The following is a 21522-nucleotide window of genomic DNA, read 5'->3' on the forward strand; positions in this document are numbered from 1 at the left end:
TCAAGGTGATAAAACACACGGAATCAACCAGTCAGGTGGTGTGTCATATATTACTTACCAGCTCCCGACGAACCTGGCCGAGAAGGGTATGATCTTCGCGTTGGTACAGATGAGTCATCGGCTGCCGACGGAGGGAGGTTTGCGGGTTCAGAACCCGTGGACAACTTTTGCGACCTCGCGGGGGACTGCTGTGGTTTCCGGATGACCACGAACGACCTCTGAGGAGCCGAAGTTGACGCGGGTGCGAGATTTGGCGGAGTATCTTCCTCTGGAGGTTTGGCTGTAGAACTGGTACCTTCACTGCTATGTGGTCGATGCCGCCGCAAGTGATACCACGGTTTCTTCTTCGGTACATCGGTATCTGACCCGTAGTCGTCGTCTGGGCCAGGGTTTGAGTGCCTGAGATTGAACGCTGTAGGTGGTGGTGTGGGATCTCTGACTGGTCTTATCGCAGGTCCTGTAGGGTATGATGGGCCCGCTTGATTGACTCCCCCTGCGTGCTCGATGATTGCCGTTTGTGATTTTGTTCGGACATGGAAGGGAGGCATAGCTCCAGGGGGTAGAGACCCGGTGCGTGCGTGATACTCTTGTTGCTGCCGTACAGCTGTGTTCGCAGATAAAGAAGGCGTATCGTCATCGTCATCTGGCCGTTTCAGAGATCCGGTACTTGCATTGGGCTGCGTGGGCTGCGGTACCTGGTGGGGGATAGACGGGAATGTTTGCGTTGAACCTGCATTGATTGTAGAGCCAGCAGTAATTGCATAAGGAGAATCGATATGAGCACGTCCACCGCCCACGCGCGAGAACCCTGAGGAGGTGGGAGGGGCTTTTGTCGGAGTATCATTAACGGGAATGTATCCCGAAGCTTTTGTCTGGAACGGCTGCCATGCCCCCATGATGTAGCCATTTTCGTCATCGCTCTCTTCTCGATAGGGTCTAAGCGCGTGTTCTGGTTTCAATACCGAGGGTGGAGGACCTGAACTGACAGAACCCTTTGCACCAACTGCGGTCCCCAGAGAGCCAGGGGGCATATATGACGATACATCCGAGTCGCGTTTGTGAATATGCTTGGAGTCAGCATTATCGTATCTCGGCAGTACCTTCCCACTCTGAGGCTTCTTGTCGTTCGAGCGGCGAGGTCTTCGTCGCTTCCTTGATCCACAGCACCCTGCTAAGCCGCATGCCCCAAGAAGACCGCTATCCACAATGTGACTGCTCCGCTCAAAGCCCACCATACCAACAATTCGAACTAGAGCTTCCACGAACTTGACGACAAGCATGAGAAATAGTGCCAGATACACCAGGGCCAATATGACCAAGACGCCATAGGCTACCCAACCACCGGCACCGGCACCAATCGAAAGCTGAGAAACAATTAATGTAAAAGTCAATGAAGTGACACGCGCGCTAAACTCACAGCAGGAGTCAAAATCAGTAACAAGACAGCAACTACAATCCTTCCAACGCAGAACAAGAAGCTGATCAACCCCATACTGGCACCATTCCCCCAGGGTAACCATATGCTCGTCACTAGCGCCGATACAACTTCCACGACGAGGATAACAATGGCCTGAGCAGTGCCACTGTGTTGACCCGCGCCGATAGTTAAGCCAAACGCAACGTTCGTCGCGAAAAATAGACCGGCAAACATTTGGGATCCATGCCGGTAGTGGTTATACAACGGACCAAGGGACAGTAAAGTCCTGGTTTCATCATAAAGTTTGCTCGTCGTTGTCATCCGTACCCGGATCACTAGTATTGTAGGTATCAAAACGGAAAGGATGGCAAATGAACATCCCGCTAGAACAATGGAAGCCATGGAGGCCCTTGATCGAGGCAACGTCATCTGATAGACAGAGAATACCGTAACGGGAAGATGGAACAGGATGAGTATCCGGACGAGATTGCCATGGAGAACGCTGCCGTGAAAAGAACTCAAACTCGTCCGAATCCTCCACCAAGGCTTACGAGAGGACATTCCAGTGGCTCCGGTAGACCCAAGAGTGTATCGAGATGGCGGTCTTATTATCCCCAATGCATCCTTGCCATTCAGTGACCGATTCTCTTCTGCGGTGGCATTGGCAACGGCACTACTATCCAGCATATCTTTACTACCAAACGCCGGACTCCGGGTGCCGCCAAGGTGTTTCATCCCGGAGTGCGACGATCCCATGGCTCCGCCTAAGAATCCAGCGAGATAGTCAACAAACCATAGGAGAGCTGAAAGCGCAACAGCCGCCGCAGCAATGCCCAGGAAGAGAATGAGACAGATCCCAAAAAGATCTTGTGGACGTACACCCACTGAGTAGGCGAATGCTTCCATGCCAGTAGTGGCATTTGTTGGCAGCATAAAGAGTATGTTCGGGATCGAAGAGTTGATGTATAGGTCATTCGAGGAATTCGACATCTGGCTCTGGAAGTCCGAAGGAGGATTATATGATGCTGTCGACAGTGGGTCCCAATGGTGATCAGAACCGGAAGTGAGGGTTATGTCTAACGTTCCGTTAAGCGACGTATGCTGTAGACGATGAAAATACTCACTGTATGATAAGGTAGCCCAAGCCGTCTGAGTCAAGAGAGGATCTAAAAGATGATAAGGACGATAAGCAACGAAAAGGATACGACAGAAGTACAGAGACGGTAAGGAAAACCCCGAGATATGGGTATAATGACATATATGGATTCTTCTCTTGCAAAAGGTTTGCCTTGGCACAAGGCAGGGTGCTTTCACCATGTACACATGGAGGGGGGGAAACGAAGACCACAGAAGAAACACATACTTACATACAAAAGCTGGCCATTGCACGGCGACCATGGCTAAGACGGAGCACCATTGCGTGTGGAAAATGATATCCCGCATGGAGGGAGTGCCTAGAATGCATGAGTCAAACGAATGATGAAGGATAATCGGGACGCACTGAATCTCAACAGGGCGGGCGATGTCGCGAAGCGCTCTCCACTCATCGCACTAGCCAATATAAACCCGGCGCTTTGAGCTCGCTCCCATAATCCCTTTCCTGGCCTGCTGATACCGCGATTCCAAGCGGAAACAATCCTTGCTATCCCAACGACGACCCAATAGGCAATAGCCAAAGAAACAGTCCCCCAAAATATGGCTACGGCCGCGCCATAGGGCTCGTTCTTGGTGGGAGCCAAGGGGGTAGTCTCAACGTCAATGCACAACATTTCGTTGCTGAAAGTGTCCACGGCCCTCAAGCGAGTAGTGAGAGTAGTGAGAGCGCGATCAGATCCCCATGGTATCTGAGCTGACAGGGCGAATGGACCTGCGGGTATTGGGCAGTAGTAGTCATCATTGGTGTCGTTCACAGAGGAGAGTTCCGAATCCGGAGGGTGAATGCTCCTGCACAAGTATGAGCTATTTGACCATGCGCTCAATGTCAGAATGGAAGTCGATGTAAAGAGGGTGGCTGCAATTGCCCCAAGTAAGAGCATGTTTTTGTTAATGAAAGAAAATGTACGCACCAAGGTTCAAACTCGAGTCAGAGCGACCTATTATTTCTACGGGAGTCTCGCCAATGACGACGAGATCGAGGTAGTTGTGCAGGCTGGAATTATAAAGAACCTGCGCGTAAACGTTAGAGACGGTGAGTTTTTCAGAAACATTGGCATTAGGATCGAAACAGTCGTCAAAAGTGAGATCTGCAGGTGCGCAGAGAACATTAGGGAGAACGAGGAGGAAGGGGAAAAGGACAAAAAGAGCTGAGCTCATCGTGTCCAACGATGGCCGTGGTGTGACTAGTAAAGTCTCCAATTTCCAAATAAGGTCAGGCTACAGCGGCGCGGAGAACCAACAAAGACAAACTGTGCTGTAACACTTGATCGATATTTGCCGGCGAGTCTGGGCAAGCGGTGCCGACCAAGCGCCGACTGCCATATAACAATCTTGTCCCTCTTATACCCACCGTTGAGCACTACTGTACTGAATTCAATCACACATATCGTCAGATAGCCTCATCCGCCCGAACTTGCTCCGACGAACTTAGTTTTTACTTATTCTGCCTGTCTAATAAACTCGTAGTACATAACAAAAACAGGTGGCGGTCAGCTCTGAAAGGCGTCCAACGAGAGCTACAGCTTGGTATGCACACCGACATTAGCATCAAGTTGACCATCGCGGTTCCGAAGGTTTAGAAACTAATTTTGATGTAATAAAAGGGCTCTTGAAAAGGCCAAGATCAGACAAATGTACTGCACCAGGCAGGCATGAAGCGAAGGCTCAGACAATTAAGCGACCGGCGTCTGGTACTTTACAGTGCATTATGCCGTTGTGATCTGATGTATAAAATTGACAGTCTGTAGTGTACCCTCATGTTTGTGAAGCTCTGGATCGCCATCTGTGTGGTGGCACCGACGAGCGCGCGTCGAAGTAAAAAAAAAAAGGTAGAACTGGCTCGAACATATTCCCAGACATTGGCGATGGAGGCGTGTCACTCTCGTGTCGTCTCTACTAGTATTGACAACATTGTTACACGGCGCAAATTTTGGTCGAGAGCCTTTCCGCTTCATGGTAGGTAGCCACTGGAACGGTATAGGATATAGGGCAATGTCCACTGTTACACAAAATTTGATTTCATGGCTGACACCACTGGAGTCAACGTCGAGGATCGGATGAGATGTCATTTCGACGGCTGGGAGGTGACATTAGTGAATGTTGAACGTTGAACCCTAGAAACGAAGTCATGTCCTGGGAGGCTGATTGCGTGCAGAAAACGACCTTCAACAACACATCATTTTCCGCACGGAGGACAGGTGAACGGTGAGCATGGCAACTCTGAGAAAGTTATCGAAAAATTGGATGGAAGTGTTCTGGAAAACCGGTCCGTTGAGCACCTTGACTTTGATGAACCATGATAAGCCACCACGAAATAGCGAAATGCCAAAGATAAGTACTAGTTGGCATGCACGGTAACGGACAATACAGGTACTCTAATAGGCTGCGCCAGAACGGGTTGAAGTTTTTATCTCCTGGGATAGATGACGAGATGAGGTCAGGCGGACGATGACGGCCCGAGTGCTAAGTATTATTTTTAGCCCAAAAACTCGGGCCGGAGACCGGAGAGAAAAACATATGCCGACAATTGACCGCTTTCTCGTCTATACACCATCCGATTGCAGTAGCGATATCCTTCCCGTACTTTGTATTGCCGACAATGGATGCTTCAGATGTTGAGGAGCTAGATGATCTCATCTCGATGCTACAGATCGATCGTGAACCGGTTGCCTCAGAATTGGAGGGCAAGAGTCCTACGAACTTCGTTTGGTTCTTTCCTTGCTGATCAAGGCTTTTAACAGTCCTGAAATCGATCTATGGAGATGATTCTGTGCAGATATGGCACCCTCCAGAAGGGAAATCAAATGATGATGCTGGTACTGTGCGGTATGAAGTCGTCCTAAGGTGAGGGGTTCTCAGCATATAACTGATTTGCCAGATGACAAAGTGCAGTTTTCCCTCTCCCCACGATGAGGTATCCATCAAGGTTTTAGTATCCCTACCACCCTCCTACCCATCGACGTCCACCCCCCAGCTGCAACTACTGTCGCGGTACATCGGCGCTTTCGGAATCGACTCTGTTCTTTTTGGATCGGTACTGAAGACCTTCATCTCCATTAATGGCGTAGAATGGACGGAGGACAATGTGTGTGTCTTTGATGGCCTACAGAACGTTCTGGACAGATGTATACAGTGGTATGAAGACCATCTTAACGCAGACAAGGCGGAAGAACTGCTCCGGGAGGATGAGAAGGAATTGGCGCATCCTGATAATCGAGCAGCATTGGTGCCAATACCACTAGTTGATCCAGCGCCATCTACTCCTATCTCTTTGCCTAAAGGCGTAGAAATATTCGTTGCCGAGCCCATAACGGATCGTAAGAGCGCCTTCATTGGCAGAGCGTGCTCAATATCGGATCCCTCGATGGTATGTTGAAGACATGGATATCATCATATCCATGAAATAACAAAATATGTGGTTAGGTCCCCTTGATTCTTTCTCATCTTTCCTCCGATCGGCGAATAGCTAGAGCAGCACATCCGATTATCAACGCGTGGCGGTGTCAAGTAGGAGGGCTCCTTCACCAAGGTACCTTAGATCTCTTCATCTCGTCGATGCAAACTCACAGGATCCAGATAACGATGATGATGGCGAGACTGCGGCCGGCGGACGTTTAGCACACTTACTTCAAATACTGGTTAGAACTTAAGTCCATCACTGTATGGCCTGCTACTTACCGATTAATAGGACATCAACAATGTCCTTGTCATAGTGACACGATATTTTGGAGGCATCCATCTTGGACCGGACCGGTTTAAGCACATCAACCAGGCCGCTCGGAACGCGTTGGAATTAGGCGGTTTTCTGGATGAACCAGCTTCAAAAAAGTCGTCGGCGCGTGGACGCAAACATTGAAGTTCAACTGGCAAGTTTGGAATTATACAGAGCGTATGGTACTACAACATAGGCAATTGTGGTATCATACGTGACAAACTACGTGCCGTTGGCCTTGGAACCAGGGTCATTCAAGTGGATCTCGACTGCATTGTTGACAAAGTACTCAATTGGGTTATCCTTCAATAGGTGTTCCGGGAGCACACAATGTGCACGGAACGACATCATTCCATTGCGCCTCTGGGACCACTAAGATATCTCGAAGACGAGCCTCCTGCAAAGGCATATCTATCGGTAACGGACGACTTGAGAATCGAGGTGGCCAACTACCAACCCAGAAGACGTCATCCCATTTGGTCAGTCTCATAATGATCTTTGCCTCTTCAAGTGTGAATGGCAACGCGAGAGGTAGGCAACAGCCATTCCTAGTCTTTGTATCTCCATCGGCGCCTACCTCCATCTCTTCTATCATTACTGGAACGACGCCAATCTCGCCGCGGCCCTTGACGAAACCATTCTACCCCTTTATTATGTATTCGACGAGATGATCACGCTTGTCAGCCGGCAAAGGATCCAGCATCACCTCCTTGGGAAACATGAGGCCTTTTGCCAGGACATACCTATCATCCGGCTCACGATTTTTATAATTAGGATAGAGTTTCATTCGGATGTAGAAAGTCTTGCGGTCGACATTTTCGGGATGGTTAATGATATCGAGGGCCTGCATGGCTGCTTAACGCAAAACGTTGAGTTTGGAGGGACATTCGAACCTTCCCCTACCGATAAGTCAATCAGGGTAAGATGGAAAACTTTAGGGGCGTATTTCGTGAGTTTAGCCGCGCTCGCTGCACGAGCTGGATCTTTGGCCAGGATTGCGTTCCTTTTTTTCGATTTTGAGCAAGGAAGTTTGTGGAGCGGCCAGTTCAGTCACTGACACTCCGTACTTTTGAAGATAAGCGCATCTTTACGCGACATAGACGCGTGTACTCACGCAGTATATGTCCTGAAAATTGTTGTAGTTCGGATTACTTTGAATCTGTAAGACACCAACCTCTTTGCACCGACTTCATGTCTAGAATGGGGAATCAAAAGGTATAGATAACTGGAAAGAGCAAACTCCCACCTAGCATCTTCTCTCGGCCGACAGGCGGAGAAAGGCGATAATTGACTGTCACAGTGACCCTGTTTAGTGCAGGTTGACATTGGAGAAATGAAAATTCAGTTCGATGTTCTTATAGTAACTACAGACGTAGCGTCTTCGTAGCTGTCAGTAAGTAGTCGCGGTGTTTTCTCAGAACCTTTCCCTCGAGGGTGGAGGCCACGTGGAACTTCGGACCGGTGCAAGGACCAATCAGAACTCCGTTTCACAAAAATTCACCGCCATGGAATCCTCTATCCAGGAGCCGTTCTCCCTTTCTTCCTATGCGACTTCAAGACGACTGCAAAAGAAATCTCAAAAGGACGGCAAGTCGTCTGTGTATGCATCTCATACCGCAACATCTACCAGCTCAGATGGCTACGTGACCGTGGCTGCTCAAGGAGATGGTGTACATATCCTGGATGTGCGTCTCGCTCTTCCGTCCCTCTCGTTCCTCTATAATCGCAGCCATACTAGGTGTCAACGATGCACCCTATTGTCTCACACACTCTGGGGCCCGCAACTTCATTTTCTTGTCCATCCATATCCTACTGCAGTTTGGATGGTGCTGGACCCGTCTATACGACCTACGCGGCAATCGCGTCGTCTTCCGACTTGTCTAAGGAAGAGGAGCACAGGACAATATGGACATGGAGAGACGATTCTTCGACGAATCTGGCTGAAAGCAAAAAGAAATCTTTTCTGGCAAGTCGGCGAGCAAATTTCTCTCTCTATGCCATTAATTTGACTCCAAGACAGATGCCCCATGATCTCTCTGGAATGTACATCTGCTGTCGTCAGCCCCTTCTTATCCTCGCCTATTCGAACAAGGGAGACATATCACTGCTAGATGCCGATTGCAAAGTCCTACACACGTATAATTCGCCCGAACAAGACACCGTTTTGAAAAGCTTTTGCTTCTCCTGTGAATCTTGTTCGTTCTTGATGGATAACACGCGTGCGGTCTCTGTCCTACTCCTTCTAGAATCTTGCAGTGACAATACGCGCGTTCGAGCCTTTTTCGTAGGCGAGGATCGCACTCTCACTAACGTTGGGAGTAGCACTATCCCAATACAGGTTCGACCATCACTGCGGATGCGATATGACAATTCGGACTGATCAGATTTCCAGGATATATCAGACATTTCGTGCAGTATTTCTGGTTATTTGACGATTCTCAGTATGTCAATTCAGTGTCCTGATCCTTCCTTGTTTAATTTCCATATCTCCAGGCCGTCATGGATCGTGGCACTCTTTCCAGATTGAAGTTTCTTCTACTCTCGAAGTATCCCCTACCTCCGAAACCATCAACCTTACGTCCTTGGATTCCCCCTCCATCCTCGCCCTCAACTCATCTCACGTTCTCCTCGCTGGTATAACCCCAAATCCAGACAGAAAAATAGCTCTCCTGCTTTGGGATCTCAAATTTTCCGTCCTCCTAGCCTCCCACAGTCTCGCTATACCTTCCGGCTCAGAGGACAAAACAACCCTTTCTCTCATTTCCACTTCTTCCGAGGCGCTGTTGATAGTATCACCCGGTCCATCTGAAAAGGCGAAATCCACATCAAGGTCAAGCGTGCTGGTAGTTCCATATGCAGTTCCTGCGTCGTCGACGATAGCCAATGCAATGGGACGAGCGTCGGCCGCGGCTCCCTGGCTTGCCCATCGGCCATCGACGAGCCAATTTGACACATCGCAGGAGACGCTTTTGACAGAGATGCGCTCAGCCATGGAGCAAGGAAGGCCCCAGAACGCGAGCATGTCTTTTTCCAAGTGGGAAGAAAAGGCGAAGGGCAACCAGTCTCAGGTAGGGGATCATTGTTATTCATGAACATAAATAGCTGATTTTTTTGTAGGTGTCTTTCAGCTATGTCTTCGTGAAAGAGGTTTTGACAGCCGTGTTGCAACCAGAAAAGCCTGCTAACCTCCCATACTCGTCTGAAGTTGTGAGGCATTTATTGGAACGGGGCGTTGTGACTGCCAGTATGGTCCAGCCTGGCCTTCTGAGTTTGCTCAGACTACGGAATGACTGGGTATATCAATCTCCCTCTTTATGGATGACGTTTTGATTGACCTTTACCCATCATAGACATCGATACTTATGGCCCTGAAAAAGGTCCCTGATCTACTAGAGGTCGAAATTGTCGACTCTCTTCGTTATATAATAGCCCGGCATCGACAAGAAAAATCAGATGCCATGCAAGTAGACGGTATCACGCCTCTAAATGCTGACACCCCTTCATTACCCCAATTTCTTAGCTCATGCGTGCAATACCCTTGCTCCCCAGCTGCGCTAAGGCTAGCCATCTGGAGGTGTTTGCCTGAGGCTGAGGACCTCGTATGCTTACTGGACGTATTAGACGGGTGGCTGGCGCAGTGGGCGGGCAGGGATGTTCGCCTGATGCCATCCAAAAAAGTAATTGAAAAGAATGAAAAGGGCGTGCTGGTTGCGGTCACCGCGGCACATGAGAAAGGTGCAGATCTGCCTTCCATGAATGATGTTCGTATCTCCCCTCAACAAGATTTTCCCGCCTGCTAATCACACTCCCCGTAGATCGTTACGTTCACTCAAGTCATTTTAGATTCATCGCTGCTGACACTTATACAACATGCTCCCGCGCATCGTGTTCTTCGCAAAATCGGGGCTCGGATTGAGCCTGAGATACTGTCTATTGACGAGACGGAGCAGTTGCGGGTCCCTCTGGAGGCATTTGTGAAGGCGCAGAGGCGGTTGCTGAAAGCTACTGAGGAGGGTAAAGAGCCGCGTCTTGACTGGAGACAGCGGAGTAAGCTGGCGCATCAGCAAGCTTCTGCGGCTATCGGGTTGTACAGAGCCGAGCGTCTTTTCTTGTAAAGTACAACAATCGGAAAAGATGTATTTACAAGATTGCGTCATAGTGCATTCCCGGCCAATTATCGGTAATCCAACCTACTCAATCCTTACCCACTATGTCAATTCGTGTAGGTGTACTAACAGGTGGCGTATATCCATGAAGATAACAGGAATGGAACTAATTCTACTAGTTAGCGACACTGCTTTCAAAGATGCCAGTGCGGATAGATCAGGGCCGGCTTTAGTTACTCTCCTTCAAGAAGCTGGGTTGTCCTGCCCAAATTGTGAAATAGTTCCAGACGAAGTGCAACGCATACAATATTTCGTAAAGCTCTGGTCTGATACAGGACTTGTCGACCTCATTATTACCACTGGCGGGACAGGGTTTGGCGTGCGAGACCGAACACCGGAAGTGGGATGAGCGATTGTCTTGTTTCAGCGCTTTCTAGCTAATTGTCGGCTTTACCAGGCCATCGCACCCCTTCTTGAGCGTGAAGCATCTGGTATCGTCCATCTTCTTCTCTCGGCGTCGTTGAAGCATACCCCACTTGCGGCTCTTTCTCGACCTGTCGCGGGGACGATCAAGAATACGCTGGTGGTGACGCTCCCGGGAAGCACCAAGGCAGTCACAGAGAATATCGAAGCCCTTTTGCAAGGCGGTGTGCTGAAGCATGCTATTGAGCTGATCAAAGGAGGTACAGGCCAGCAAGTGCATTCGCGAATGGGCTCATCTCACCAACACCATCACCACCATCATGGGCATAGCATTCCTCAGCCTCGAACGAACATCACTCATGATCCATCTGCATCGGGTCTGGTTTTGTATCTGTATCCAAGAAGAACTATCTCTGACTTCTCCACTACTAGTATCTACGAGACATCGCATATCTCCCTTTCCTTTGATATCTTTCGAAGATGCCATGGATCTGATCATGACCACGGTTAAACCCCTTGAAGAGACGGTTCTCCCGGTAGGTATCAAGAGGGCCATCCATGATCTGTACTTATGACATACAGGTAACACCATCTCTAGCAGGATATGTATTAGCCCAGGATGTCTACGCCTCCCACGATGTTCCAGCAATTCCAACAACAAACGTAGATGGTTACGCCGTCATCTGTGAGTTTCCTTCCGTGTGAACTTTCCTGGCTCAAGACTTCCATCTGACAGGCGATGCCATCGACGCTAATGGGACATACACCGTGACAACACCACAACAGTCAAAATCCCTTTTGCCTGGAAAGATATGCCGCGTCAACACAGGTGCTCCGCTACCTGGAGGTGCAGACGCTGTGATCATGGTCGAAGACACTCGGGTAATAACGACGGACGAAGACGGCGAAGAGGTGGACATTCAGCTCCTTGCCAAAGTAGACAAGGGTGAAAATGTTCGAGCAGCTGCGTCAGACGTCAAGATGGGAGATTTGGTCCTGCAAAAGGGCGAGTGTATCATGAGTCCCGGAGGCGAAATCGGCACCTTGGCCTTTGTTGGTTGCAAGGAAGTATGTGGTGCGCTCTTGTTACATTGTATCCAAATTGAAATGTTGCTCAGGTCAGAGTGCGCTGGAAGCCGATTGTCGGGATCTTGAGTACGGGGAACGAACTCGTTGATCTACAAGCGCCAATTCCTCCCAATGATGGCTTGTCTTGGGGAGGAATATGGGATACCAATAGGCCCTCTCTTCAAGCTGCTCTTCAAGGCCTGGGATACGAAGTCGTTGACCTGGGCATAGTTGCCGACGAGTACAGTCCTTTGTATCCCCCCCCTGGTCGCAAGCTGACCGTATGCTCTCTGCAGTATTCCTGCTCATGTCAATGCCATCAAAAAAGGCCTCGATAATGCTGACATCCTCATCACCACTGGCGGAACGTCGATGGGTCCAACAGACTTGCTCAAACCGGTCATCGAAAGACATTTCAACGGGACCATACACTTTGGCCGCGTAACTATCAAACCCGGAAAACCCACTACTTTTGCTACAATTCCTTGGATTGGTGGCGTAGTCAAGCCGGTATTTGCTCTTCCAGGGAATCCATCCTCTGCGCTAGTCACATTCCACATCTTCGTTGTGCCTGCGCTACGCAAATTGGGCGGCTGGCCAGAGAGCAAGTGCCAGCTACCTCGTGCGAAGGTCCAGGTATGCGTTCCGCCTGCGGCTCTGGGTAATTGAATGTTGATTCACCTTTCTCAGTTGCAATCCTCCATGAATCTGGATCCTCGCACGGAGTTCCATAGAGTTATGATACGCGCTGGAGAAGGAGGACTGAAGGCGTTCAGCACGGGCGGCCAAAGGTCCAGTAGGGTGGCGAGTATGAGTGGCGCAAACGGTCTGGTGGTCCTTCCTCAACGGAAGGCTGGTGGTCCTCAAAGACTTGAAGCAGGGGAATTGGCCGGCACGGTGCTGATAGGAGAATTGCAGGCAGTGTAGGATATGAATGGCATATAGAAAAAACGGCAAGTTATTTGCGAGACTGAGCTCGGAAGGCAAACTTGGACCGATCATGTGCAGTGGTACATGCGTATGGACACGTAGGGCTTTCTTCGCAACTTAGAGGATGTGTTCTTTGATGCGGCTGACAGATGACACGGGGTGTCGACGTGGACCAAAAAGCCCCATCGGCATTTCCAACGTTCAAGATGGCAGTCCTGACGCACACGTCATCCGGATGAGGACGAGTCATGTTCACCGTCATGATTTAGATTCCTGTCCTTCATGAGGCGGCAGTGCCATGTAAAAGTCAAAAATGTCACGTACCAGAGCTTGCACTTCTGCCTCTAGGGACGCGCACTCTTCCTCCAACTGCTCACGTTTCTTCGTGAGCATATGTAACCGTCTTTGCTCAAGCTTATGCTGCGCCATTGTGCCTGAAGTGGGTCGAGAGGGTGCTGTTTTCGCGACTTGAACCTGCATGAAATGTCGTTTGTTGTTGACAAAGAAAGGTCGAAGAGCAAAAGCGAACGAACCTTCGCTTGAAGTTGAGCCTGCTTTCGCTGAAGAGACTTGAGGCCCTGCTCAGCCCGTTCTATGAGTTCATGTATCGCAGGTTCAACTTCATCAATCAGGTCTGATTTGTACTTCTTCACCGTGCTTTCATCGATAAGGAGAAAGACCTGGATTTGTTGTTCGCGTTTGTTCTTCTGCTGAAGATAGTTGACTTACCCTTTCGTTCCGCAAAACATTTGCCATTCGCGGGTAGTCATATGTCCCGTTCCTAAGGAGTAACTGTGCTTCGTACGCCTACACAAAGTTAGAGCGGTTCGTCTGAAATAAGAGGTCTGACCTCCTCACAGCAGTCCTCCATGGTCGCGACGCATTCGGCTAGATTAGGCGGACATATTGCTTGTATTTCACCTTTGTATATTTCCGGTCCACTGGCGAAAACAGATTCCCTGGCTTTCAGGTTTGCACGCGAAAGACGGGACATGGAAGTTATGGTTAAGGTAACGCGGGCCGACGACCCCTGCCACTGCCGTCCGTTGTATTCAATCTCCGCTTAAATGCGGTATAAAGCTTATTCGGGTAGGTTTTTTTTCTTTCTTCAAGTGTCCGACTCAACCATCGAAGCGTCAGCTCTAGCGGCAGGCGTTAACTCGTCTGTATGGCGTTCTTACTTTCATAGTTGAGGGAGCGAAGGTGTGCCCTTCGGGGTGGCACTCACGAGAAGGAGCAACGCCATCTAGCTCGCTCTGTGTTCAAGACCACCTCAGTGTTGACTTGGATGTAGGGTTTGATGTAGGGTGGTGCGTGTGTCGTCATATTCCTGTATCCTGCCGTACCCCGCCTCGGGGCGTGCTACTATGTGGCTTTGACGGTCTGGTAAAACCATGACGAAGACATCTATTCTACTTTTTTGTCGTTATCCTGTTCAATGTACAGCTTGCATTATTTAGTGAAAGATTACCTGTGAGAAGGGGTACTGAAAGGACAAGAATATCATACACAGGGCAATGAAGGCGATGTTCGTGCCGATATCTGTGTGGTGACTGTACGGAGTTCTTGCCCGGAGAGTTTTTCTGGTAATACATTAAACTCGCCAATTGCCTTCTTGATGATAATTAACTCACTCATGGTCCATGTAGGTCGGAGCACACAATAATCAACTTCTATCCTAACAAGATACTCATGGACTTTACCAGCTGCAGGACCTCCTGGTTCTATGATGCTCGTGCTCAACAGTCTTCCCTTCCCTCGACAATCTAATCTGTGATTCTGAACACTTTCATCGAAAGTACCATATCCATTCCTCTGCTTTTGACCATGGTATTGCATATCCCAGTGTCCAGCCAATCGAATCGACGGCTGGGAAACTCGTCTATAGGATCTTTAGCGGAATAGTTTACTTCTGTCTTTCAGGAGGCGCGTAAGGCAGGAAGCAGTTTTTTCTTTACCACCAGTGATGAGAACCGTCATCGTGCTTGCGTTTCACTGTGATCCATGTTCTAGTCCTTTTTAAGAGCACTTGCTCACTTGTCCCGTCAGCACACATCAAATAATGGTCAAGTAATTCATTGTATTAATCGGTCTTGCGGTTTATGTGTCCCGTCGGCACACCAAATATGGAGCACCTTCGTAATGGCGCAACTCAAATCGGCCCATAGCCAGTCATTTGGGATCAGTAACAACGAGAAAGGTAGTAATCTGGGCAAAGCCATCCCTTTCATTCTCGGCTATGACTGAAGGATGTGACTCAACCATGGCAGCACGATATCATGTTACTTATATACAAGACGGAAACTCGGCACCATTGACACCAGTAATGACTTTGACAACATCCCACTCAACGATCGACTATCTCTTAGACGAAGCCAACATCCATGATACTGTCACCAAGATGGTCACTCGTTTTATCATGTCCCTGAACACCTGCACTCACTGTCGAGTCAGATGCTCTACGTTGATCTCCTGCGTTGGGATGACATCGACAAAGAAGTGTTCACTGACAACATATGCGTGGATTACACCGGTCTGTTAGGTGGCGAGGCTACTGATGTGACAAGAAAAGAACAAATCGAATTATGGAAAAGATCTATCGGAGGGCTGGAGAAAACTCAGCATATAACGACGTATGCTTTTGCCCCTACCTTCTTCCCAGCCATAGTTCGTAGAAATACAGATCACTCCTCATAGACCTGCCCCAGCCTGGTTCCGTCCCACCTCCGACAAATGTACCGGTTACTGCTAACGTCGCAACTACGCTTGTTCTGAAAGCCGGCGAAAAAACTCTTGTACAGAACGGGGTGAGCATCTCGCTGACGCTATTTTAATATTTGTGCGCGTAAAAGGTGAACTCGTATCTAGGATCACTACTTCTTAGAAGTCTCACGAATTACCCGGTCGCATGGTGGTAATCCTTGGCGAATCTCAAGCCTCAAATTCGACAAGATATACTCTGCGGACAATAAGGACCTTCACAACAGTAAAGACTAGTTGAACCGTGTCATAGCTCAGACGATGGGTGCCACTGGGGGAATATAATAGCTCCTGGAGCTTCAGCGTTGAATTTGACCGAAGTGATCTTCGCCCAGTTATAAATAGTGGCTATAATATCAGAACGTTCTTCAAGGGACGGGAGTATTCAGGAGAACAGATGAAAACAACGCAATCGAACTTGGCATGATAATGAGTTATATATGTCGCGCACGCGGCGCTACGTCGTAGACTCGAATCAGTCCCCGGAAACTTGATGACAGTCGATTAAGTGCACAACTTTGGGTACACTATCACAGAGTGTCAAAGGGACTGGCCCAAGTCTACCTACGTGGCTCAGCGAGATGATCATTATTTTTGCACGCACGAGTCCCATCCTTCACCACGGCAAACGGGACAGGCACTGTCTTGGGGAACAAAGCGAGAAGAATGTTTCTTCCATTGTAGACTCTCAATTCTTGAAGTATGGCCATATATACGAAGATGAGTATGGCTATCCAGTGGGCAACAACACGCCGGTTCAAATAAGACGTGCAAGCAGAGGCCTTATCCAGCCCACAAAGTAGATGTCCCTTGGGAGAGCGAGCATGCTGAACATCTAAAAGTGACAACACTTAAAGCAATAAACAAGCAGTTGTAATGTCGTATATTGTACATCTATGAGTAACAAAGCAGGGGCAATAAGCATGTTCCATCAATAACCCATTACTTCTTCGATTTTCGCTGCTTAGTGGCTGGCTTCGAGCCACGGGACCCCGTTTCCGTGCTGGTACCTGAAGCAGGGGGAGAAACAGGTTGCGAAACAGGTTCTGTCCTCTGTACCGCCTGCTGTGGAGGATTTCGGTGCATGAGGCCAATTAATAGCGATCCCACTGTCCCAGACAATATCAAGAGAATAAAGCTAGGAAGTCGGACGATCACGTTGTAGACTTTGGTCATCCAAGTGGCAAAGAAGTCCATGATGTACTCCCTAGAGCAAGACAAGCTGAGCTGGGAGGGAAATACAGTAGGAACGAACTACCTTTCGCCGCCCGGTGCAAATGCGCTCTTCCATGGCGGAGTACTCTTCCAAGCCTCTGCTAGAAGGAAGTCACGGAAAGCTCCATCTCGCAAACGGATGTTCTGGGCTCGGTAGAAGCGCAACGTCTGCCCACGATCTGTCAGAACGACAATGAAAGGTGCCCTACATATATTCAAGCTATGAGAAAGAATAACACCGGTGAAATAACTCACTGCCACACGGCCCATTTTGTCGTGATGTAGGTGACATTGAAATAATCAATCCGGCCCCAACGTACATTTGGGAGATCTCCACCGATGAGAGTCTGGTTGTATGCTTCATCAAACGCCTCATCAACGAACGTTGATATTCCGGTCTGTCGTGATGCGCTGCCAGAACTACGTGATGCACTGTTAGCACGTACACGGGGATGAATACGGTGGTGACGAACATCAGCAACGCCCAAATGCGTTCCTCCGCCTCCTCTTCCGTAAGCTCTTCGTTGACAATCATTTCCTCATAATTTTCGTCTGTGATAAGAGGAATCCGGTTGTCCCAAGGGAGCACCTCAGCAGCTTCCAATCTTTCCGTTATGTTAATCCCAAATCGCGAAAAAAGAGCCACCGCTGGCTCAGAAGTAAGCCAAGTCTTCGCCTCGAAGAGACGCAGCAGGTCACTAGGACGTAGTGGAGCTGATTTCTCTTGTGAATGAGCAGAAAAGGGCGCGGAAGTGGGAACGGGAGCCTCAGAAGGTATAGCCTGGCCTGGTCTCCATCCTTCTGAGAAATACTGCGCCCTGGCGAGAGAAGCACTGCAGACCAATGCGATCCAGTAGACGCCGAAAGATTTCATGGTGGAGGCAGATAATGCAACGTAGCCATGTGGTCGCCGACGCTATTTCCGGTGGCCGCGATCAGAAGATTTGGACGTGTTGCCTGATTGGGTTTCACTCGTTCTCCACGTATTCTTATCAACTGCCGAGGTTGTTCTTGTCTATAGGCTCTTTCCCCGTCTTTATTACTGGCAACAAGAGCCTCCAATACGACTAAATCGCTGGCAGCAGCATAGCGCCACCTAGCCGTGCTCATTTGGCAGGAACAATGCTCCAAACTTTCCACTCACACGCGCTTCTGGTGCTGGGATATATGTTACTGTATTCGTCTTTTTCTCGTGCCGCTCCAACAGATAGTCAGTGCAATTCTTGTTCTCTGGTTCCCAGGTCGTTACTGACCACGTCGACGTACAGTTCCCTCCGCAGCATCCTTCTATGTGCCGTCCTTGCCCGACATACACCAAGATCCAGATCATCCGTTGAAGATATATGCGGGGCATCTTTCGTCTGACCCAAAAGCTGCTACGGTGCCGGCAACAGACGTGACAGCACACCTGTATTTCGTACTTGTCAAAAACCGAAGAACAGCGGACCGAGACAGAGTTATTTTTTGGTTCAACGTGCGTCGTTAAGTAGCCGCTAGATACACATTCAACTGATAGCAAGTAGGGAGGGCCTGGCTGCTCGTCTTTTGATGGACTTATGATGGAGAACGGGCCTTGGAGGATGGACGGCAAGGGCGGTTTCAAGACGGTGGAAGGCGGCTGGGAAGAATACACCACTATGGTTTATGGTAAATCTTCTCCTTGTCTTGCACAATCAATCTGAACTCTTACTTCTAGTCGACCAGCCCGCTGGGACTGGTTTCTCTTATACGAGCACTGATTCATATGTCCACACTTTAGACCAGGCCTCAGAGCAACTAATAGAATTCATGCGCAATTTTTATAAAGTATTCCCGGAGTATCTGCGGTCAGATGTACGCTCCTTAGATTTCGCATACTTCAAATCTCACGTCTTTCCAGACATACCTCGCCGGCGAGAGCTACGCCGGACAATATATACCGTATTTTGGTGCGCGACGCAGCCTTCTTGTTCGCGTTCTTACTCAGCCTATGGCTGGCTAGCCGATGCCATTTTGAATTCGAATCTCGGCGTACCCCTAAAAGGTGCTGCAATAGGCAACGGCTGGATAGATGCGAGCTCGCAGTACCCCTCTTACATTGACTTTATGGTTAAGGTTGGCATATTGGAAGAAAACTCGGATGTAAGCGTCTCATGCTGAACCTACCATGACGCTATATTCACGTATATGTAGGCTTGGAAAGAGGCGCGGAAGCAAACGGACGACTGTATACAGGCCATGAAAGGCATAAGCGGCACTGAGCCCATTGTTGTAGATGAATGTGAAGGTCTGCTATTAGAAGTGTCAAAGGTGCGGAGACGCGTGTAAGTTTCCTTTTTCTTGGTTATGGCCATTTATTCAACACTAGCAGTGCGGATGGAAAGGAGATGTGCATGAACATTTACGATGTACGACTTGACGATACCTACCCTGCTTGTGGAATGAACTGGCCTCCAGACATAAAGCCGGTCACAAATTATCTAGATGTATGTCCTAGGTTGATTTATACTCGTTTAGGGTATGAAATTGACAGTGCTTGCAGCGCGCCGATGTTGTACGTGCCCTCCATGCAGAGGACCATTCTACTTCGTGGACCGAATGCCGAGGTCGTGTTCACACAGAACTGAAAGAAAAGAACCTAAATTCATCGATCACTGTTCTTCCGAGTGTGATAGAGAGAATACCTGTTCTCATATTTGCTGGGGACCAAGACATGATATGTAACCACATTGGCCTCGAGTCGATGATTGCAACTATGACTTGGAGTGGAGCAACAGGCCTTGGGGTACGCCTAAATGTCATGAGAAGAATTTGTTACTCATGCGAGCATCCATACAGACAGTGCAGACGCAATCTTGGACAGTAGATGGAAGCCCTGCTGGCACATGGGTCAGCTCAAGGAATCTAACCTACGCGAAGGTGGACTCAACTCTACTACTGATTTCCATAGACATTGACGGGATCTATATAGGTATTCGACACCTCACATATGGCACCATTCGATGCACCAAATGTAGTGCATGATATGATACTACGATTCATGGGTGTCGATTTCTCCCGAATCTTCGAAGGCTCGGCGCGTATTCCAAGCAGTATCGGGGACAACGCCAAACCACTTTTTACGGATAAGACTGAGGAGGCACCAGCACCCATATCAACGAAAACGCCCGAGCAAGACAAGGCTATGTGGGAAGGTGCGTTACCCTTCTTCCATACTCTCCCCATCCGAGTCCTTACAGTCGACAGCTTACTATAATGCTGGTTCAGCAGCCCTTGTTCTCGTTCTCATATGTCTCGTCGTCGTCGGTTGCTTGTGGTGTAGAATGGGGAACAAGCGCAAATTGCGTCTACCGATGAACAACCGAGGCGAAGAAGAGAGCATACCGCTCAATGCTCCCCTGGAAGATGAGAATGGCGATGAAGGCGCGTATAGACAACGAAAAGGGAAAGAACGTGCCGTCGAGCCTCTGGAGCCACCGATATTTGAGTTGGGGGACAGTGATGAAGAGGAGGATTATCATAAGGGGAACCAATAATCGGTCGGGGTTTTCTGTATAGTGGATTATTATAATTTGTTATTTTCACTCACGAATCATTGATTTGTGAGCTGGTTCGCCCTCAAGGTTCGCAGTCCCATTAACCAATTTTTATACTCCCAGACGTTACGAGGAGATGGTTCCATGGTCATTTCAGGGACAGACGAAGATTCCCGCTGTACCACGTTTTCCAATACCAACATTGGCACCTGTGGTCCATTTGAATGAGCTTAGAAGTACCACAAGAAGGGCAGACATACGGATATAAGTGGTGTCAGCTATTTCGCGGGCGACTATAGCGGGAGGGAGCGGTCGCATCTGCTGAAACAGTCAACACAGCACACTCAGACAGCCGTCGAGAGAACGAACCACGACGGATAACAGACGCTTGAGTCGTCAAGGATGCGCCAAGCACAAACAACAAGGCAAAGATGGACGTTATCCTAAGGACCCTTGGACGATATATTGCTGGTACCGGCGCTTCTATTTCTCGAATTTCTAGCACTGAGTTCACTTACGCATATTCATCATCGGATGGTAACTGACTTATATATCGATAGAGTGGGCCAGGATCATCTTCGCATAGACGGTTTATAGTTCGGTGTCTGGCGGTGTCTGCACCCGCGCGAGTTCCTACGACAGACTTCCTCTCGCACTGTGTGGTTTCGACCCGATTTAGATAATCGCCGCTTTTCTGAGAGATCCATTAGAGACGGATTCGAGGCTTCGGGACGGGTAAATATATGCAGACGTGCGCCTTGGATACTTACCTGAGGTATGAACTCCAGTATTCCGTCCGTAAATTTTGGTCTTGGTCTTTGGTAATTTCTAGTTCTGCTTGTCTCTGTGTTAGGAGCGTAGCTCATTCCTCTCCATCTCTCTTGCCGGTCAGTTTATCCGCGGTGGACGCGGCAGGCATTGTTCATATATTCATGTCTTATTGCAAGCGCTTCGCATTATTGCAGATTGTTTACGGAACATTCGTATACTAAGACTCGCAAAGAAGCTTGCGTCGCGCATAACCAACCGCAGTACGGAACCTGTCTTATCTCAGTCCATAATTCAGTCCTGCTTTCTCTTTCTGGTCAGTCTGTCCTAGTTATGTCTGGCCGCCGTTGGAGTCTCTTATTTTTCCCATAATGAATCGGATTGACCATAGAAAAGAAGCTGCCGAACAAAAGAACCTGAAGGCACCGACCGAAAAAACTACCTTTGGATCGT

The 21522-nt window shown here is 49.0% G+C and overlaps 8 protein-coding genes across 8 annotated transcripts; 4 read left to right on the forward strand and 4 right to left on the reverse strand.

Annotated features, from left to right (window-relative positions):
* Positions 1 to 50: 50 nt before the first annotated feature.
* BT62DRAFT_892081 (uncharacterized protein) lies at positions 51 to 3730 on the reverse strand (the record flags this gene model as incomplete). The annotated part of the gene is made up of 6 exons (XM_043183094.1): positions 51 to 1364; positions 1418 to 2493; positions 2542 to 2583; positions 2785 to 2871; positions 2919 to 3428; positions 3484 to 3730. 6 exons carry the CDS (start codon positions 3728 to 3730, stop codon positions 51 to 53), a joined length of 3276 nt encoding a protein of 1091 aa, XP_043041146.1.
* Positions 3731 to 5171: 1441 nt separating this feature from the next.
* Positions 5172 to 6428, forward strand: BT62DRAFT_980146 (UPF0029-domain-containing protein; the record flags this gene model as incomplete). Its single annotated transcript, XM_043189487.1, has 6 exons — positions 5172 to 5256; positions 5314 to 5416; positions 5465 to 5939; positions 5996 to 6101; positions 6149 to 6210; positions 6261 to 6428. The coding sequence occupies 6 exons, from the start codon at positions 5172 to 5174 to the stop codon at positions 6426 to 6428; spliced, it is 999 nt and encodes a 332-aa protein (XP_043041147.1).
* A 1346-nt stretch (positions 6429 to 7774) lies between these two features.
* Positions 7775 to 12905, forward strand: BT62DRAFT_1075023 (uncharacterized protein). The gene is made up of 16 exons (XM_043179077.1): positions 7775 to 7969; positions 8023 to 8622; positions 8677 to 8725; positions 8778 to 9352; positions 9402 to 9578; positions 9635 to 10045; positions 10100 to 10385; positions 10444 to 10506; positions 10570 to 10790; positions 10848 to 11190; positions 11246 to 11349; positions 11396 to 11498; positions 11550 to 11881; positions 11932 to 12122; positions 12178 to 12517; positions 12572 to 12905. The coding sequence occupies exons 1-16, from the start codon at positions 7790 to 7792 to the stop codon at positions 12806 to 12808; spliced, it is 4212 nt and encodes a 1403-aa protein (XP_043041148.1). The 5' UTR covers positions 7775 to 7789; the 3' UTR covers positions 12809 to 12905.
* Positions 12906 to 13069: 164 nt separating this feature from the next.
* BT62DRAFT_891460 (uncharacterized protein) lies at positions 13070 to 13805 on the reverse strand (the record flags this gene model as incomplete). The annotated part of the gene is made up of 4 exons (XM_043183071.1): positions 13070 to 13278; positions 13341 to 13491; positions 13541 to 13618; positions 13662 to 13805. The coding sequence occupies 4 exons, from the start codon at positions 13803 to 13805 to the stop codon at positions 13070 to 13072; spliced, it is 582 nt and encodes a 193-aa protein (XP_043041149.1).
* A 392-nt stretch (positions 13806 to 14197) lies between these two features.
* On the reverse strand, positions 14198 to 14856 carry BT62DRAFT_930672 (uncharacterized protein). Its single transcript, XM_043185979.1, has 2 exons — positions 14461 to 14856; positions 14198 to 14397 (listed from the first exon to the last, which is right to left on the reverse strand). Exons 1-2 carry the CDS (start codon positions 14648 to 14650, stop codon positions 14315 to 14317), a joined length of 273 nt encoding a protein of 90 aa, XP_043041150.1. The 5' UTR covers positions 14651 to 14856; the 3' UTR covers positions 14198 to 14314.
* Positions 14857 to 14962: 106 nt separating this feature from the next.
* BT62DRAFT_930675 (uncharacterized protein) lies at positions 14963 to 15775 on the forward strand. The gene is made up of 4 exons (XM_043185980.1): positions 14963 to 15011; positions 15082 to 15215; positions 15266 to 15618; positions 15680 to 15775. The coding sequence occupies exons 2-3, from the start codon at positions 15138 to 15140 to the stop codon at positions 15506 to 15508; spliced, it is 321 nt and encodes a 106-aa protein (XP_043041151.1). The 5' UTR covers positions 14963 to 15011; positions 15082 to 15137; the 3' UTR covers positions 15509 to 15618; positions 15680 to 15775.
* A 661-nt stretch (positions 15776 to 16436) lies between these two features.
* Positions 16437 to 17696, reverse strand: BT62DRAFT_930677 (uncharacterized protein). Its single transcript, XM_043185981.1, has 4 exons — positions 17260 to 17696; positions 17042 to 17206; positions 16830 to 16991; positions 16437 to 16778 (listed from the first exon to the last, which is right to left on the reverse strand). The coding sequence occupies exons 1-4, from the start codon at positions 17658 to 17660 to the stop codon at positions 16514 to 16516; spliced, it is 993 nt and encodes a 330-aa protein (XP_043041152.1). The 5' UTR covers positions 17661 to 17696; the 3' UTR covers positions 16437 to 16513.
* Positions 17697 to 17908: 212 nt separating this feature from the next.
* Positions 17909 to 20746, forward strand: BT62DRAFT_1061077 (alpha/beta-hydrolase; the record flags this gene model as incomplete). The annotated part of the gene is made up of 12 exons (XM_043178615.1): positions 17909 to 17996; positions 18055 to 18260; positions 18310 to 18433; positions 18483 to 18619; positions 18666 to 18714; positions 18768 to 18907; positions 18959 to 19089; positions 19134 to 19251; positions 19308 to 19550; positions 19604 to 19684; positions 19737 to 19959; positions 20012 to 20746. 12 exons carry the CDS (start codon positions 17909 to 17911, stop codon positions 20299 to 20301), a joined length of 1830 nt encoding a protein of 609 aa, XP_043041153.1. The 3' UTR covers positions 20302 to 20746.
* Positions 20747 to 21522: the final 776 nt, after the last annotated feature.

Source organism: Guyanagaster necrorhizus, assembly GCF_019112545.1.
Source record: "Guyanagaster necrorhizus MCA 3950 unplaced genomic scaffold BT62scaffold_9, whole genome shotgun sequence".
Classification (NCBI taxonomy): Eukaryota; Fungi; Basidiomycota; class Agaricomycetes; order Agaricales; family Physalacriaceae; genus Guyanagaster; species Guyanagaster necrorhizus.

Coding starts and splice junctions, on each gene's coding strand:
- BT62DRAFT_930675 (XM_043185980.1), top strand. CDS start 15,138: ATGACTTTGACAACATCCCACTCAACGATCGACTATCTCTTAGACGAA. Junction 15,216..15,265: donor ATGATACTGTCACCAAGATG/GTCACTCGTTTT, acceptor CTGTCGAGTCAG/ATGCTCTACGTTGATCTCCT.
- BT62DRAFT_930672 (XM_043185979.1), bottom strand. CDS start 14,650: ATGCAATACCATGGTCAAAAGCAGAGGAATGGATATGGTACTTTCGAT. Junction 14,398..14,460: donor TGATTATTGTGTGCTCCGAC/CTACATGGACCA, acceptor TTAATGTATTAC/CAGAAAAACTCTCCGGGCAA.
- BT62DRAFT_930677 (XM_043185981.1), bottom strand. CDS start 17,660: ATGAAATCTTTCGGCGTCTACTGGATCGCATTGGTCTGCAGTGCTTCT. Junction 17,207..17,259: donor CGCATTTGGGCGTTGCTGAT/GTTCGTCACCAC, acceptor TGCATCACGTAG/TTCTGGCAGCGCATCACGAC. Junction 16,779..16,829: donor TTTGCACCGGGCGGCGAAAG/GTAGTTCGTTCC, acceptor GTCTTGCTCTAG/GGAGTACATCATGGACTTCT.
- BT62DRAFT_1075023 (XM_043179077.1), top strand. CDS start 7,790: ATGGAATCCTCTATCCAGGAGCCGTTCTCCCTTTCTTCCTATGCGACT. Junction 11,882..11,931: donor CCTTTGTTGGTTGCAAGGAA/GTATGTGGTGCG, acceptor AATGTTGCTCAG/GTCAGAGTGCGCTGGAAGCC. Junction 12,123..12,177: donor CTGGGCATAGTTGCCGACGA/GTACAGTCCTTT, acceptor TGCTCTCTGCAG/TATTCCTGCTCATGTCAATG.